The 18,482-nt window shown below is 33.1% G+C and overlaps 1 protein-coding gene across 1 annotated transcript in view; it reads left to right on the plus strand.

The window, feature by feature from the left end:
* FAM171B (family with sequence similarity 171 member B) overlaps nucleotides 1-12,438 on the plus strand; it is an 89,174-nt gene extending 76,736 nt beyond the window's left edge. Inside the window, exons 5-8 of the mRNA XM_001369296.4 lie at nucleotides 2,170-2,340; nucleotides 3,576-3,692; nucleotides 6,996-7,119; nucleotides 7,641-12,438. Coding sequence (XP_001369333.1) covers nucleotides 2,170-2,340; nucleotides 3,576-3,692; nucleotides 6,996-7,119; nucleotides 7,641-8,991 — 1,763 coding nt within the window. The 3' untranslated portion in view covers nucleotides 8,992-12,438. The remainder of the gene's footprint in view (nucleotides 1-2,169; nucleotides 2,341-3,575; nucleotides 3,693-6,995; nucleotides 7,120-7,640) is intronic.
* Nucleotides 12,439-18,482: the final 6,044 nt, after the last annotated feature.

An 18,482-nucleotide genomic window follows, 5' to 3' on the forward strand; every position in this document is an offset into this window, starting at 1 on the left:
TCAAATGGAGTATATAGAAAGGAAGTTAGCCTGTATGAGGGTATGGTGGAGAAATTACAGAAGTACAAAATGAATACAGCTGTATGGAAAATGAAGCAATATCTCTCCTGTCTCCACTCTTTAAGTAGAGGTCCAGAGAGCTCCTCTCTCTCTCTCTCCTCCAGTCAGAGGAGAGGGTACCATGAGAACCAAGGATGATTGGATTTTGAAAGATAATGAGGCTTCTCAGTGATGAGTTAGGACAGTGTGATTTCTGAGGTCTCTTCCTACTCTAACATTCCATCATTCTGAATGTTGTTTTTGCTAAGCAAATTACCTCTGAAAATAACTAGAAATGTATTATAGAATCAAAGGGTGCTCAGAAAATTTATATGTCAACTATACACAAGACTATTTAATATTGACACAATCCATTTTTATATGATTTAGAGTCTTAATCCTCGATATGTAGCCTTTCTTTATTTCACTTTTTCTACTTTTGCATATCCACTAGTCATTTCTCTTGCCTTTCTTTCCCTATTCTATTCCTCTTTGCCTCTGCCTTGAGTTGGTTCCAGCCTTAGAATTGTGGTAAGTCTCCCTTACCATGCTGTATTTTAGTGAGAACCTCTGTCTAGATATAGCAAAGATAGCAAAGGAGAATCAGAGAGGCCTCTTCTTAGAGCCAGATACCTTTTTTCTAACATTAAAATGTATAGCAATGTCAGTGGGTTTTATAACATTTTATGTTCCTTTTCCTTTGTTTTTTAACTGAATTTACTTCATTACTTCATTACTTCATTTTTTTGGTTTATGTTTGGTATTTTTCCTTATTTATTTTCTATAATAAATAGTTGTTAATGGTTTAGGAAATGATTAGTGGATTTACATATGGATATTTAAAACTTCATGACTATTGTTATTTCTCTTCTTTTTTTTTTTTGAGCCAAATAGGAAAAAGTTTAGCTAAAAATGGAAAAATCACTATTTCACTTTAGGAAGCTGCAAATTCTGTGAATTCATATGTTTTCTATGATTTTGTCCAAAGTGTTTAAAATTTAGAGAATTCTAGTTCTATCAAAAGTTAGAACTTAATTTCTGTTAGTATAAATTAGTTTTCTGTATAAAGTCCCTGAGTAAACATCTCCAATTATGCAGGTACTTGAAAATTTGCTCTTTTTTCAAGAAACATATAACACAATTTATTTTTCATATTTGAAGTGTATATACCTATCCTTTTTGATAGTATGAATGATCAAAGGAGAATAATGAGCAAAAAACTTATTTTCTAAAGTCTAAAGAGGCATCATTATATCAAAATATGGAAAAATCTCTAGCTTAGTAGAATGCTCTGAACATATTGACAATGTTTTATTTATTCCTTTTTAGAATTTGAAGTCTTAGTATATACCCATATTTTAAAATTTACATGTCAATACAATTTTAAATAATTGTTTTCTGACATTTTATAATCCATATTATTTTCCTTCCTTTCATCCCTCCTTTCCCCCCTAATATAGCAGGTAATTTGATATAGCTTGTTTATCATGTTGTAAAAGGAACAATGCTTACACTAGAGAAAAAATTATGAAGGAAATAAAGTGAAGAATGCTTGCTTCAATCTGCATTTAGAATCTCGTAGTTCTTTTTATGGCAGTGGATGACTTTTCTGGTCATGAGGCCCTTAATGTTGACTTTGGAATCCTTACATTGCTGATAATAGTTAAGTCCTTCACAATTGATCATCATATTTTATTGTTGTTGCTGTGTACAATGTTCTCCTGGTTCTGCTTACCTCACTTTGCATCATTTCCTATAAGTCTTTCCTGGGTTTGGGGGGATTCATTTCCTGGTCATTTTTTAGGATATACTAATATTAATTATATGGATAATAATCAAAAATTTTCAAAGATGCACTGTGTCATCAGGTTACAATTCAATCTACTGTTATTTTTTAAATGACTATTAGCAATATGGCATTTTAATTTTAAATCAGAATATAAATATGCATATATATCCTTCTAGTGAAAGGACAAATGTTGGATCTGTATGAATTTATTTAGGATTAAAGAAAGCTTTTGAAAAGTTAGAAGCATCTGATGTTTTGGTTCTTCACTTTGCCTTTCCATATCACTTTATCACAGACTATATGTTTGATACCCTGGAGCAAAAACATTCTTTCATTTTTAGGTTTTAAAAGCATTGAATTGACTCCTCTTGCTGCAATATGTGTGAATATCTATTCTGGTGGGAAAGAACTAAATGTGGATGGATCTATTCAAATTACTCTCCCCCTCTTGGACCCAAGCACTGTAAAGGCAGGGGATGCTCTACCTGCTTGGACATTTGACATGAAAACTGGTATGTGGACTCTAAAGTTGAATATTCCCTAAGAAATATGAAGCACTGAATAGCTTTTAAAACAGGTTAGGTTATATGGCGTGACATTTCAGTAATGTTATGCATTTTGTCAGATTTTCCAGTGTGTAAGAATTTTAGGTACTTGTATTTCTTGTCTTGTATTGTATATAAATACTACTTGTATTATAGTATTTCATAAGTTGATAAGGGAATATTTGGGCAAATTACTCCCTTTACAAAAACAGGTATATATTGAGCATTTCTTTTTTGCTAAATGCAATTAATATATAACATTATATCTAAGAAAAACATTTTATTTTCCACATCTTCCCCTCCAAAAAACAAAACTTCCTAATCATTTTTGATATCTCTCTATCATTGAGTTTTAAAGAGAAAAATACTATGCATGTATTTTTTCTTTTAATACAGTAAAATCTCACTAAATATAGAATATATCTCCTTAGATATTTCCTTAAAAAGTTTTATCACAACCAGAATGAGTCAATTTAAGATATTTAGACAAATATCTAGTGTTTCATTTATACACACACACTCACATGTGTATATGTGTATGTACTCTGTAGTAAGGGGGTAAATCACTACCCTCAAGGCATAAAGGGACAGTTTATAGAGAATATCAAAAAATATAGATTGGATGGCCTAACCATGACATATTAATGTATGGTCAGCTAGATAGTCAGCTAAATGGCATTTGTGCATAGAGCACAGAAACTAGAGTCAGAAAGGTTTGAGTTCAAATTCTGAATCAGATATTTTCAAGCTTAGTGGCCCCTTGGGCAGGTCACTTTAAGCCCTCTGTGTTTCAGCTTCTGAGGTTTATAACTATCTGAACTTTATAGCTCTTATCTTCTGATATCTAATCTAATTTAAATGCTATTTGGTAATAAATTAGGTTTTTATTGGGCATAGCTAAAAGTTCCCATTTCTTGGCATTTCCCTGAATCCTCATTATCATATTTGACCAATAGTAAATTCTTCAAATGAGGGGTTATTATCCAATATCATATTTTGTTTAGTTTGAATTTTTCAGCATGCTCTTTGAAAAAGTATTTCGATATATTGGACCAACATGTATCTAATCCCAAATATCAGAAAATGTATTCTACCAGCCCTAAAATATGTGCAACTGTTATATTTTGAAAGATGTAGTTTAAAAATAAAATACTCTGCATCTGGCTCCTAGCTAAATGGAAATTATTTGGTTTCTTTTCCAGGTGCTTGGGTGAATCGTGGCTTAGGAATGGTCAAGAAATTTAATGACCATTTAGTATGGACATATGTGGCTCCACATTTAGGATACTGGATTGCAGCACCACTTCCTGGAACCAGAGGTAATACTTAAAAAAGCAAATGAATTCAGTGCTAGCAAATCATTTTTATACTTGTTTAAATTAGTTACTCCCTGGTCGTGAATCTTCATGAAAAAAATCACAGTTTAAAGATGTTTCTTGTTTGCATTCAAGTGAAATAAGTATTATCTTAGTTTCAACATAATCTTATTTAATTTACTCTAGGTAGTTTTATAACTTTAAAAAATTTATCGTGGTATAAAATAAAATATATTCTATTGTAAGTAGACCTGTCTAGTCTTTGGTTGGTTATTAAACAGCTATCCAACCTAACCAAGTAACTTATTATTTACAGAAATAGTAATTATAATAATAATATAACTTTTGCTTGAAGATCTCCAGAAATGGGGTACTTGCTTCACCTTAAGGCAGCCTATTCTCTGACAAGTCTTAAGAAAATTTTTATTGAGTGATGAATTTTAAATGTAAAAAAAATCCTTCTCATATTCCATTCTGCTTGTGTGATGAAAAAGAGTGAAACAAATTTTAAAATTGCTAAGGGTAGAGAAAACCCCTAGATTGACCTTTATCTCTAAAGCACTCCATCAGATAATTATTTTGAAATTGGTTATATTGAGGCTTTCTCTAGACCTTTTATGAATTTTTTTTAAATTTTTGTTTCATTTTTACTTATTTTGTATTGACATTGTTTCCAATAAAAAGGATAGAGAAGAAAAAGCACTAAAATTAGATTCAGCTCGTTAGAACTAAGACATGATCTCTACTTAAAACAAAACAAAACACTGTTTTGTGAAACCTAGTTAGGACCTCAGTTATTGAGATTTGTCCATTAATCATATTATGATCAAAAGGGAAATTCTTTCTCTTCATGATTTGAAGTCAGCATTTTAAAAAAGCTATTTAATTCAATCCCAGGAGGTGGTTCCCTTTAGTATTTATTTATGCAAAATAGCATGTGGCCTTCCCGAGCTGTCTGGCCATACACACAATGAAATATTGATGAAAAGAACAATTAATATTTCATTTGATATTACTGCAAGCTCAGGTCCAAGACATTTAATTTTTAATACAAGTACCATGAGGAATACTCTGGACCTATAGACAAATATGACACTAACTAAAACCAGAAATAATCAGTTTAAAGATGATGGAGTTATAAATTATAGAAGATATAGTATTATTCTGAAGTAGGTAAAAGTTCTATTTTAGTAGTTTTCCATTTAGTACATGTGAAATGGTTTGGTGGAAGTTTAATCTTTATGAATGGAAGCAAAAAATTGCTTTTTAATTGTCATTTGAAAAATAATTTCTGTTCAGTAATTCAGTAAACATTTATCAAGTGTCTACTTTTTTCAAATCTCTAGTAGTAAGAAGATACTTAACCCATCCCTCTAGAATCAAGATTTGTAAGAGACTTTGGAAATCATCTAGTCAATTCCTTCATTTTACAGTTGCTGGGACTTATAGGCCCAGACTTGCCCAGTGTCATGCATTTTGTAGGTGTAAAAGCCTGGATTTAAATACTGACTTTGAAATTGGTACTTTCTCCACTCTTCCATCTTACTTTCCTTCTGCATAATCTACTGAAAAGAACTTCAGAGTGTAAGGAAAGCTGGATTCTGGCCTTAGCTCAGCTGCTAACCAAGTGTATAACCTTGGAAAATTTACCAACTTTTCAGGACTTTTTCCTCTGTGAAATGACAGGTTTAAATTAGATAATCTCTAAGGTCCCTTCCAGTTCTAAGAGCATGCTTTCATGCATTTATATTTTACACTCCAACTAACAAACTGAATTGATTAAAAATAATCATTCCCATTATTGGTATAAGTGCTTATGTATTTAACATCACTTTAGTTATATTTAGACTTTAAAAGTTTACAAGTCAATTACCTTAAATTAAATCTTTTACTGGAATTAAGTTTTCTTGAAACTGGAAATATTAGGCATAGTAAAACTAAGCTTAAAGAAGTTTCAAGAGGAAGATGTCTTTTTTAGGGAAAAATGGAACCAAAACATTATAGGGCTCATTTCAGAACTATTGATTGAAGAATAGCCAATTTTCTAATCACTTGGGATTGGAGCTGACTAATATGAACATAGATGGATTTTCACATATTTCTTTTTATGTTCATTTCTTACATTTTCCTGCTCTCCTCTGTATCACACAAGCAACTTTTGATCACTGCTTCCCTACCCTGGATTTTGAGCTAGATCACCTTCTCAATTTCTTAAATAGGCTAGGCATCCTATAGAGGAAGAATAGTTGCCTTTGAAAAAATCAAGTCACTACCTCACTTTCATAATGAAGAACATTGGCAGAGGAGAGGACAAAAGATTTATGCCTTACAAATATCATATCCACCCTTCTACCAACTTTGGGTTTTGCTTAATCATAAATAATTCCACTTCTCTGTTGCTCTTGATCTGGATGAGCATTTGCAGTAAAGAGGGATTTGTGTGTCTTTAGCTTGACTTGAATAAACATTGGAGTACTGGGCCTGGAGAAAGGAAGACTTGAGTTCCAATTCAGTATTAGGCACATACTACCTGTATGATCCTGGGCAAGTCACTTAGCCTCTGCTTCATTTTTCTCATTTGTAAAATGGGGATCATGACAGCACCTCACACCAGTGTTGCTGTGGAGATAAAACAAGCACAGTGCATGGCACATAGCAGGTATTTAATAAATATTTATTCCTTTCTCCTTCTTCTTTCTAGAACTCTATGAAGAATCTCCCCCTTCAATGGATATTCTTTCTCTAGCATTTAAATACTTTGCCTGGCAAATAGTAGGTGCTTAATAAATAAAAAATTATTGACCAACAACTGATGAGTGAGGGGATGGCGCTGACCCACTCAAACTTGACTAGCATTTGAGGTTCACTTATCTGTTCTGAATAACCATTCTTAACTTTATTGGAGTGCCTAGAGTGACTACATCAGACCTGAGAGGTGCTTTGAACAGCAAAGTGTTTCCTTTCACATGATCCCTGCATGCCTGAGTCATCCCTGGCTCTCAGTGAAGAGAGTGTGTATCAGGCAACAATTAGATAGTTTTCTGCTATGGTCTGACACAATGAATTTATATTAAATATAATCCTAGTAAGATTCCTACAGGTGTGTCATCAGTATGGTACTTTGCTATTTCTTGACAGTTGAGAAGAAATAAGAAGATAGAGATTAAATAGAAAAGGAACATAAGAAACTTTATATCAGAAATGTTTAGGATCATAGGAGAAGGTCTACCAGAGAAATTGGCTCTAAAGGAAATATTTGTTGCCCAAATCATTTTTGCATGTGTTTATTTATATTGAATGTTTTAGGTTCACTTGTAAGTGAAGTCTCCAAGGACATAACTGCCTACCACACAGTGTTTTTGACAGCCATATTGGGAGGCACAGTCGTCATTCTCATTGGCTTTTTTGCTGTTCTTCTTTGTTATTGCAGGTAAGGATAAAATTGATTAGTGTGTCTTAAGTATTAGTAAACACTCAGAAAAATATTTTGAATAAATTCATTAAGGACTCACTTTCCTGACAGCATACTTAATTTTTGTAAATGTGGACCCTTGATAAAAACAGAAATATAATGAATATATTGGTTTTCTTCATTTATGATTTTCTAACCTAAAATTTATATATTTGGAGGGCAGCTAAATTACTTAGTCTATTGAGAACCAGGCCTGGAGACAGGAGGGCCTGGGTTCAAATATGGCCACAGAAACTTCCTAACTGTGTGACCCTAAGCAAGTTACTTAACCCTCATTGCCTAGCACATTAGTGCTCATCTGCCTTGGAACCAATATACAGTATTGATTCTAGGACCGAAGGTAAGGGTTTTACAATGGATATATTCCAAATTTGGCTCAATCTTTTCAATGCAGATCTTATTTTGAAGATTCTTATTTAAATAGCAGATTTAGCAATTGATTAATTCTAAGCAATTATTTGTGTTTTCTTTCAAAATAGGGATAAGTGTGGTGGATCACAAAAAAGGGAAAGAAATGCCACAAAACTTGAGGTCCTTAAGAAGGACCAGACAACATCAACAAGTCACATAAACCATATAAATTCAGTGAAAGGTTCACAAAAAACTGAGGATAGATTACAATTGTACCACTCTAAGAATTCACCATATAGTCCTCGCAAAAAGGATTCTACAAAGTTGGAACCTGAAGACAGAGTATCTGTGGTGAAAACTCGGGACAGTTTTAAAATCTACAATGAAGAAGTTTCATTTCTGTCAACCAGTCAGAAAAGTCATTCAAGAAACTCAAGCCAGTCATTAGAAAATAATACTGCATCTAGACAGGCAATCCAACTGAAATATAGTAATAGCAATGTCTCTCCATCAGGTGATACTCAAGAAAAAAATAGATATCTTGCAGTAAGTGAAGAGATGTATGGGCTTTCTCACATACCTGAACAACTGATGCATATCTACAGTCAGCCAATTGCCATTCTTCAAACATCTGATATTTTTCATTCTCCAGAACAGTTACATTCTGCTAAGTCTGCTACTTTGCCAAGAAAGGGACAGGTAGTCTATGGCCAATTGATGGAACCAGTAAACCGAGAAAACTATACCCAAACATTACCCAAAATGCCAATACATTCTCATTTGCAGCCCCCTACCACAAGAGAGGAGAAAATTACACCTGAAGTTCAACAGAGCTTACCATCCCAAACTTCAGATTGGAGTCGATATTCTAATAGTTTATTAGAATCAGTCTCTGTTCCAGGGACACTAAATGAAGCTGTTGTAATGACTCCATTTTCATCTGAACTCCAAGGTATTTCAGAGCAGACACTATTAGAACTATCCAAAGGAAAGCCCTCACCACATCCCAGAGCCTGGTTTGTTTCTCTGGATGGAAAGCCAATTGCTCAAGTGAGGCATTCCTTTATAGATCTGAAAAAGGGGAGAAGAACCCAAAGTAATGATACCAGTCTGGACTCTGGAGTGGACATGAATGAGCATCACTCCAATCGAAAACTTGAGAGGGAGAAAACATTCATTAAAAGCATGCACCAACCCAAGATCCTTTATTTAGAAGATTTAGACCTGAGTAGCAGTGAAAGTGGAACCACTGTTTGTTCCCCTGAAGATCCAGCTTTAAGGCACATTCTTGATGGAGGGAGTGGGACGATCATGGAACAGCCTGTGGAAGAGTCACTAAGAAGAAAAAGCACAGCTGAAGATTTGGAAGCTACTATGTCCCCTACCAAAAAAAGGGGCAGAACCCCTTTGGCTAAAAAAGATAGTAAAACTAATATCTGGAAAAAGAGAGAGGAGAGGCCACTCATTCCCTTAAATTAATCTATTAAAACACTTACTCTCCCTGACAGCCATTGAGCTATCTTAAATCTTATAAAACCTAATGTGAATTTTTGTAAAGAGCTGCTGAGGCTGAGCTATTTCTTATTAACAGGTATAGTTCAAGGTAACAATTGCAGCTATGATTTCATAGGAGTAACATATAAAATGTATAATATTATTTTGCTACTCAGAGAAAACTACTGAGGAAAGCATTTGACCAATTCCATTTTACTTTCTAATTGTTTTCCTCCTTTGTTAGTGATGAGTTTGAGGAAATTTATCACAAAATATCACAAAATCACAAAATAGCCTCAGTGTATTTATATTGCAGGCATTTTGCTGATGCTGAAAAATGTGTGCACCAAAAGTGATTCCCCAAATTTTGCCTTTGCTTGGAATAACTATCCATTTGTAACATTTTAAAGTATTTCCTTCGGCAATCATTGCTTTCTTGTGAAATGCCTACAGACTTATCACCTTGTTCTCTACTTGTGCTTGAAAATAACTTGATAGATGTTTTGGACTGATACTATTCTAGAGTTTATAAGTGAAACAGGATTTTCCTTTAGTGTGATTAACAGCATGTATAGTGTATCATTCCTCAAAATAATCCCACCCTAACTCACCTAAGTTGGGCCAGTGGTAACTTGGTAGTATTTGCTTAGTGAGGAAAATGACCTGTATTCTGATAATTGATAATTATAATAATAATTAGTGAATTGAGGTAAAAAATGTCAAGAAATTTTCTTTTTGTCCAACCTCCCCAGTTTCTAACTTTATTTTCTTTAAATATGTTTATTTCATGAACACTAAAATCACTTAATGAGTTCCTTCTAATTCAGTGATCATGAGGTCTTGATCAATGAAGTTTTTCATAAACATCAGAAATTTACTTAAAAATTCATTTAAAAGAAGAAGTTAACCTTTTGAAATATTGTGGAAAAGCCAATTTTTTCAGAGTGAGATATTGTGTTTTGGCTAGCAGAAAAATGATGCAATTTTTCATATGCTCTAAAAATATCTTCTAGATATTATTTATAAAAATTCTAGTTAATATTCATAAAAGATTCTTATGAAAGTGGAAGAATTTTCATCTTGAATCATTAAAAGTACCAAATTCCTTTTTCAAAATGAAATTATCATTTTAGAAGTAACATATCTATATGTCTTTCATCCTTCAGTGCAATAGAATGACTTTTATAGCCAGCCCAAGGAATTCTTTAATTTGGCTATTAGCCATCATAAAATAAGATGATCTGTGTTAAATATAATAAATTAACCTCTTTATTTTTTCATTCTTTCAGAAAATGGAATATCTGGAACCCCCTTTTTCTCTAAGACAACAATGTAACTCAATTTGCTTTGTTAACTTCCTGACTCTAAGTCACACTAGTTATAATTAGAGCAAGTAGAAAAACCTAATCTATTATTGACTGAGTCATTCAAAAAATAATCCTTAGACTCAAAAAAGGAAGGGAAATAATTTTTTCCAAGTAATACTAAAGAAAGAAATGACAGATGACACAAACCTGATGCTTATAACTATGAATGAACTAGACAGTCCAGTACAATGAAAGAATATGGCAGAGTTGACAACGACCTTTAATAAAATTATGTGTTTAAATAGAAAAAGGTAATATTAACTCATCCCAGAATGATACATTTATAACTATGTATCTCTACTTGTGAAATGACTTTCTGATAATTTTATTTGATATATTTCTTTGGAGAACTTATAGCTCTTGACAGACATTTGGTATCTGTTTTTATCATAGATAGTAATTGTTCCAATCAACTCAAGAGGTGATTGCTTTGGATAATCCTTATGCTTAAATTTTAGAAATGAACTAAGATCTACAATTGATGATTATTCATCATTTGTCAACCATATGGAAAATGCATTGAAGTGACTTAAATAGTCATAGCATGGAAAAGGTCAAGGAATTAATATTATGCTGAAGTGCCTTTAATACACTTATACTTTGTCAGAAAAACAGAACAAAATATTAAAAGCACACATTTTTTTTTCTGTTAGCCAAAATATCATCACTCAAATGGATATTTTCCTTTCTTTTTTTTGCTAATTTTTAAAAAGACAAAAATCTAATGTTTCATGTTGGAACAGTGAATTTTCCATGTAGGTAATATTTAACTCTCCTTTCTTCTATTCCCTATGTTGATTTTTTTATTCATCTAATAAATGTTGACAGATTGTTCATGTTGGAATGAAGTTAAAAATTATACAGAAAAAATATCACCTCTTCAGTCATTTGAGCAGAATTATTTTTTCTTCTTTCAGCCAAAAAGTCTAATTTCCCATTTTAGTGACAGAATGTTGACTCAAAGTATTTACATAAGGCTGTGTGGGTGAACTCAACTCAGGGCCTCAGTATCTTGAAAGGATCACACTAGGCAGACACTCACTCAGATTGTTCATTTGTGTGCAAGGGCAATGAGGAGAATTACTCAAGGATTTTTCTTGAAAGATTATCAGTTTTGGAGATAGGTTTGAAGTGGTTTTTTTGTATAGTCTGGTCTGAGTTTGAATATTGGTGGTTTATTCTTTCTAATGATCTTGGTGGTTTTTTCCTTTTATTTGAGAACAACTTATACTTTCCTGTTAAAAAACAAAACAAAATTAAAAAAAAAAGCCCAAAGCCATCTACCCTTTCTTACTCCAAGGGACAAAAAGCCAGTCCCATATGTGATACTTATAACTTTCTTAAATTTTTGAATTGAAAATATCCAGGAATTTTTGCAAATATAAAATTGATTAATTTTGGTCACAAATTATTAACATTTATGGAACCTTTGTATATACTTAGGATATATCTTTAAAAAGTAAATTATTCCTCAATTAACTGATGGATTCATTTAATAAGCACAGTAATATGTATTGTTTTGATACATATTATGATCTTGAGCCTTTATAAAATATATTTTTACAACATTTTTGAAGTTGAATGGGGGATTAGGCCCTTTTTTAAATGCACAGTTAAGGCATGAAGCTCACCAAATTCTCAAAAAAAAATAGTTCCTTCTTGCTTTGGCAATCATTTTTAAACCATTGCGTGTGATATAACCCTCTTACAATATGACTCATTATAACATATACTGGAACATTCCATGGGTCAAATAATGTTCCATAAATCATAATTGTATCACATAGTAAAAACCTAAAATAACATGGTTTGGTTTACAGTTATTTCTATTCATTCACACCAATGTTATAAAAAAGTTCTCACTGTCCTTCCATTTCAGACCTGTATTGATGTTATGCATCCTCCTTTCTAAGTGTTTCTATCTTTTGTATTTTTATCAGAGGTGTCTTTTCACATTTCAGTATATTTATGATCAACAATATGGTATTGATAAAATGATAACGCTAAAGATTTGTAAAATGTTCAAGCAGTTCATTAAAAACAATAAAATGATATGAAAATATTATTAATGCTTCAATTTTTTATATTACTTCACAATAAATCCCCACCATCTCTAAACTATATAAGAGGGCCACATGCACATATCTATCTCATAATTTAACAGTTCTCACCTAATTTGAATAACATGTTACTACTATTATTTCTGCCCATCCCTGTTTTCACTAAAGAATGCTTAAAGAAACAAAATAAACATTGTTTATCCTTTAATTATTAGATCAGTTTGAATTCTCTGCATTTTTCTTTCTCAAAGATTAAATTTTATTTCTTGATTTTAACAATTCCTTTCTGTTTATATTCCCCTGTAAAGAGATTTATCTTCTGAAATGCAGATTGATTCACCAGACATATATCAAAATTACAGAATGATGGGATATTACATGAAATGCCATTGGTGAAGATGGTCAAAAGAGAAATTATATAATTTGACTTTCTTTTGCTCTCAGAACTTCTTTATACCCAAGACCAAATAGTTATATTGAACAAGCATATGCTTACACACACAATAACACAAGAATCATTGTAGCTATACCTTTCAGTCCAAAAAGTCACCAAAATTCTTCTACTTAATAAAGTTAGTGTGCATCTTAGTGGATTAGGCTCTCTTGATGACGTTTTCCAACAAAGAAAGATCCAAGTAATCTGTTCAGTTGAAAGTTTTATTTGGAATTGGAAATTATCTAGTACAATGAGCTCATTTAAAGATGAGAGGAGAGACCCAGAAAATTAAGTGCCTCTAACTTCAAAACTGTGTCTTTGTTACAGAAGAGCCTTTTCAATTCATTCTCTCTTGGGTGTTCATATTTTTTAAATGAGTTTTAGAATAGTATAATGAACATTTGGTTATCCAATTTCTCCAATTTGAAGGTCAACAAATGGGATACTGTGAAGAGTTCATTGCAAATATCAAAGAACTTATTTGTGAATAGGTTTTTGTTTTTGTTTTAAACTGTGATAATTTTCCTTTGGGTGACTGGTAACTTCATCAGAATGAATGTGTTGAGGTCATAGACTGGTTGAAATCCCTGTAGACTATATTATAACCCTGTGCCAAGTATAGACTCTTTCAAAACAGACAAAGTAATCCTATAATCCCATCCCTAAGAGACCCCAGTCTACTTAAAGTTGAACTGCTTCATTACAGGCTATATTATTCATTGTTATTATAGTTACCTGACTAAGTGCATCAAAAATCAGTCTAACCTCATGTGCCTAACCATTTCTTTTCCAGAAAATACAATAATTTTGAATATTTAAAATATTAAAATGAGCATAAGGGCTAGACTTATGATTTTATTGGTATAGGAAATGTTGAGGAGAGGAAACTCTCATTTACAGTTAGCATTTGTAAAGCTTATTGTCTTAGAGAGTTCTTCAAGATTACACAGTCAGTATGTGTCAGGAATAACTCAAATCCAGGTCTTTCTGCCTTTAATGTTGGCTTTCCATGCACCATACTATGCTGTTTCTAAAATAAAATAAATAACATATATTATTTCTGAGTGCCATTTTATAACCTTTTTGGCCTTTAGAAAATTTTTAATTGATTTTTGTATCTGGAAGGAATTTGACAACTTGGTGATATTTTCTTAGTCTTTTAGACATACATTTACTAATATTTATTTTTTAGGCAACCCAAGACTGAATCATTTTGCATTTTTCCTAAAGTACAAATTCATAGCAAAAAGGATCACAAAGATGCAAAGGGATAATTGAAAGAAAACAGAATTCTACCAAAATAATTTTGAAATGAAATGAGGACTTGTAGTGGAGGATTAATACAAAAGAATAGCACTGTCCTGCAAGAATTCCAGCACTGCTAAAACTTGGATGATCCCAAACTGGTTATTTGAAGAAACAGAATAGAAAAAAAATTCATCAAAGAATGTTTAAGATTAGGGGTAGATATGGGAGTGATTGAAGACAAAAGGTAGAGCTGTTCACATTATACATTCGAGGGGAGAGGGGAAGGGTATTAAAGTATCTAAAACTAAAAGGGATCTGAAAAATCAACTATTTTAACTCATTTTCAAATGAGAAAACTCTGCAGGGTAATAGCTCAGTGTTAAGCTCAAGTTCTTTGCTTATACAACCAGTGTTATTTTCCTCTATACCATAGTTCCTTTGACAGGTATGCTTTCAAAGATAACTAGTAAAGAGCAGACATCCTTATTGGTTTTTATTGGTAAGTATAGTCTATATTGTTAGCAGGAGAGGTGGATCTGTTCAACCACTTTGTTCCAACAACAATTAAAAAAAAAACACCCAACTTCTAGTTCAGTACCTTGGTCAGCAATCAGGCTAGTCACTGTAGATGAATAAATAATCTAGGAGTCATGCATTAGTTTACACTTCAGTTCTGTTCAAAGGCTTATGAAACAGCAAGTACATAATTAAAAAAAACTTTTAGCAGAAAGATAATATGGATTGTAATGCTGGTTATGTAGAATAGTCATTTTTGCTATCACTTCATAAAATACACTGGCTTGAGACATCCAATACTAATTTTTATTGATATTTAAGCTCATGTACTATTTTACAATCATATCCAGTAGATTTATATGCATATATATTTTAAAGAGTAAAGGGATTCCCTTTTAAAATGGTACAGGCTAAGTTTTGAGTCTACCCTCCTAAAACTATATTTGTAGAAGTTGTTTGACAAGATCTGGAACAACTCTGCAAATAAGATTTTTATTGACTTTTTTGAACTTTAGTGTTTTTGGGTAATTGTTTCAATTGAATTCCAACTAGGAAAGTCTGTGTAACATACAGAATTTGAAAACATTATTATCTGATTGTAAATTTTAGTTAAGTAATTATATAGTAGTTCTTTGTTTAATCAATCATCTTATTACTTTGAGGTTTCACATCTTTCATTTTTGGCATTGTTGTCCTCTTCTGAATTCATATTTTAGTCTTCCCTGTCATTAAAGTAACTTTCTAAGGTTAGGGTTTGTTTTTGTTTTTTGTCTTTTCCTCATTTCCCCCCTATTTTTTTCCTTCTGTTACCTTCATCTATCTGTTCTGTTTAGATTCTTTTCTGTTCCTAGAGTAGAGGCACATTTTTCCAAGCTCGAAGACTGCTCTTCTCTGATATTTGGGATAGACAGGGTTGCCTTTGTTTCCCACTATGTGTCTGTTGAGAAAGTGGCCCTTCTGGCTTGATCTGGAGAGGTTTGCAGCTATTTTGTGGTTTATTTTCTGTGTGTGTGTGTGTGTGTGTGTGTGTGTAGAGATAGGGAGGAGCAGTGGCAGTGCCCTTTACTCCTCCATCTTAATTCCCCTCAGGCACTCTTTTTGTTATGGTTCTTTTCTTACAGGATCATTAGAATTAGAGTTGGAAGAGAATTTAAAGGTTATCTTATTCAAAGCCTTAATTTTACTGATGGAGAAACTGAGATGCCATGAGGTGAAATGACTTTACTTAGTAGTATAGGTCCTCTGTTTTAAAACATGATGTTCTATCTAGAGTAGTACACTAACTTATCCTAATTTGAAGTGGATCTCCATGATAGACAATATTAAACAGATATGATCAGAGTATAGTAACAATCAATTTCACTGGTGCCAGTAGAGTCAGAAGAGATATGAGGGCTTAGGATGTAGTTGATGTACTTTGCCCTTGTATGAGGCCAAGGGAAGTAAGGCAGTAAATCAATAAGGCAGAGAGTGAGCAGATTGAGAAAGCACAGTAGTGAGAAACATCAAAGCAGATAAGTGAATAGCAGCCACATATCAAATTTTAAAAAGTTGTAGACTGATGGTGGTCTATAGAAGTGACAGTTTGGCATGAACCTTGTGGTCTTATTTCCTTTGATTTTGAAAACAAAATAAGGCCTAGTAAGACAGGACAATTTCTTTCAGAGCATTAATACTATGGATGACAATGTTCCAAAACTTGCATTTGCAATTATCCCTGACAGCTGAGCCCAAAACATCCCACTGGGATCTATTATGATTTTTAAAGGATAATTTGTTTATAAGAATATTGAATTTAATGAGTCTTTGGGTAGCATCATCTGAGTTTTATTTGCCTCAATAACTTTGACTCTGTGTGTGTTTGTGTGTGTGTGTGTGTGTGTGTAGTGGAAACCCTATTCCAGAAACATAGGCATATATAGATGGAAGGACCAAAGTTAATGATCAACCCCAATGTTTGCCAAAACACCCCAGCTCATGCTCTTATACCAAGGTCAAGAAGATAGTGTAAAAGAATGGCTGTAATTTTTTTAGAAGCTGTAAGTTTTATTAATGAGATTGGCAGTAGCCACATTCCACTTTAACTTCATTACATGAGTTTACTGTTCCAATTTTGTGTATTGGCAGACTCAAAAACAATGAATAATATTGAACATCAAAGTAAATTTAAGCAAACAGATGATCGATTTCAATCTGGCTGAATATTAGGTTGAATATAAAAATATTCATCTCAGGAATACAGATGGATAAGGAAAGAAGTGCTGACTTTAACAGATAATAGCATTGATGCTTTGGCTAGGGATAGGAATTGGCTTCTTCCTTTGACTTATAGCAGGTACTACTATTTAACATTATTAAGCATGAGGGGTGTATATGAAGGACTAGCACCTCTGGCATCAGTGTCTTTTGAGCTCTTCATGGCTGCTCATCCACCCTTGGTGACCACCTGTCATCCAATTCTCACTTGTGGCTCCAAGAAGCTGTAACATAAGAAGTAGCCACAATCCAGGAAAATTGCCTTGGCATCCCTTGATGTCATTAGTCCTCTTTGAAAATGAAGGGCAAACAAAAACAACATTAAGTGTGATAAATGATATAATTGAGTATATTTCTCTATGATTCAGGAAACAATCTCTAGAGAACTGTTTAATAAGTGGGAAGCAGTCTTAGCATTTCAAATTTCTATAGCTGAAACTTTGGTGACCCCATTGTTAAACATGGCATTTAAAACTCTGTTAGCTAATGAATTCTTTTTTTTTTTTAGGATGGGGTGAAAATGGTCTATACTGATTTCATCAGTTTAGGCAACTTCCCTATTGGACTCAGAGCTCCTTTAAAGGAAGGACTGGCTTCCTATCCCCAACCCCTTTCTTTGTATAATCAACAATTCAGCAATTAGAACACTGCCTGGAACATAGTAGACACACATCTTAGTTAACCAACTCATTCACTGCTTGTTTAATATGTGCATGGCACTTTTGGGGATATAAAAGTAAACATAAAATGCTTCTTGCTTTCAATGAGTTTGCTATTCTTGGAGCTGGTTTTATTGCTTTTATTGCTTAGGTAAGTAGGGAAGAGCAGAAAAAAAAGGAATTTTAGCCACCAAGTCAGTATACTATTCTTGAAGATATATATTTATTTAGAGGGTTTAAGCAAGATGAAAAGAAGCACAAATTGTTTCTTATTTGAGTCATATACTTGTACAGTGTAGTGAACCTTAAAAAATTCTCAGACCCTACTTCATCAGGTTTGGTTAAGATCATTCCCCATTTAAACAATGAAGGGACTTAGATCAGGAATGTGAGACCTCTACTCCACTTAAGCATACTTTAGGGGAAGAAACTCCTTGCTGAACAATGAAAGATACTTAAAGCCATACTTGTAGTAAGGCAAAAGTTCTTAAGCTGTGCCTATTTTTAGATCTAATACAAAAGGGTGCTAAGTACCTATAAAGGTCAGGCAACTTGTGAATTTACAAGGAGCAAAGAAGTGAGAACTTACTGAGGTGTGAATTACTCAAAAGTTTAGACTACTCAGGTGTGAATTAAGAATGGTCTGTCCTTTGGAAAAAGTCTACTGTGATTGGTAGATGTAAGAACTTAGGGGATGTGACATAGGAGAAAATTCACTTTAAAAGGAGCTCAGAAAGGGAGCTGAGGACAGTCAGCTTGGAAAAGCTGAATTGGAGGAGGCAGCTGGCCAAAGCTGCCTTGAAGGGTCTCTCTTGGGAGATTCAGCTGGGAAAAGCTGAATTGGAGGAGGCAACTGGTGTCTCTCTGAACACTAGAATCTAGCTTGGGACAAATATTGTGGTGAGTGGATTGAAGACTGACTGATCTCTCTCTC

The sequence above is a fragment of the Monodelphis domestica genome, chromosome 4 (assembly GCF_027887165.1).
Source record: "Monodelphis domestica isolate mMonDom1 chromosome 4, mMonDom1.pri, whole genome shotgun sequence".
In the NCBI taxonomy this organism is placed as follows: Eukaryota; Metazoa; Chordata; class Mammalia; order Didelphimorphia; family Didelphidae; genus Monodelphis; species Monodelphis domestica.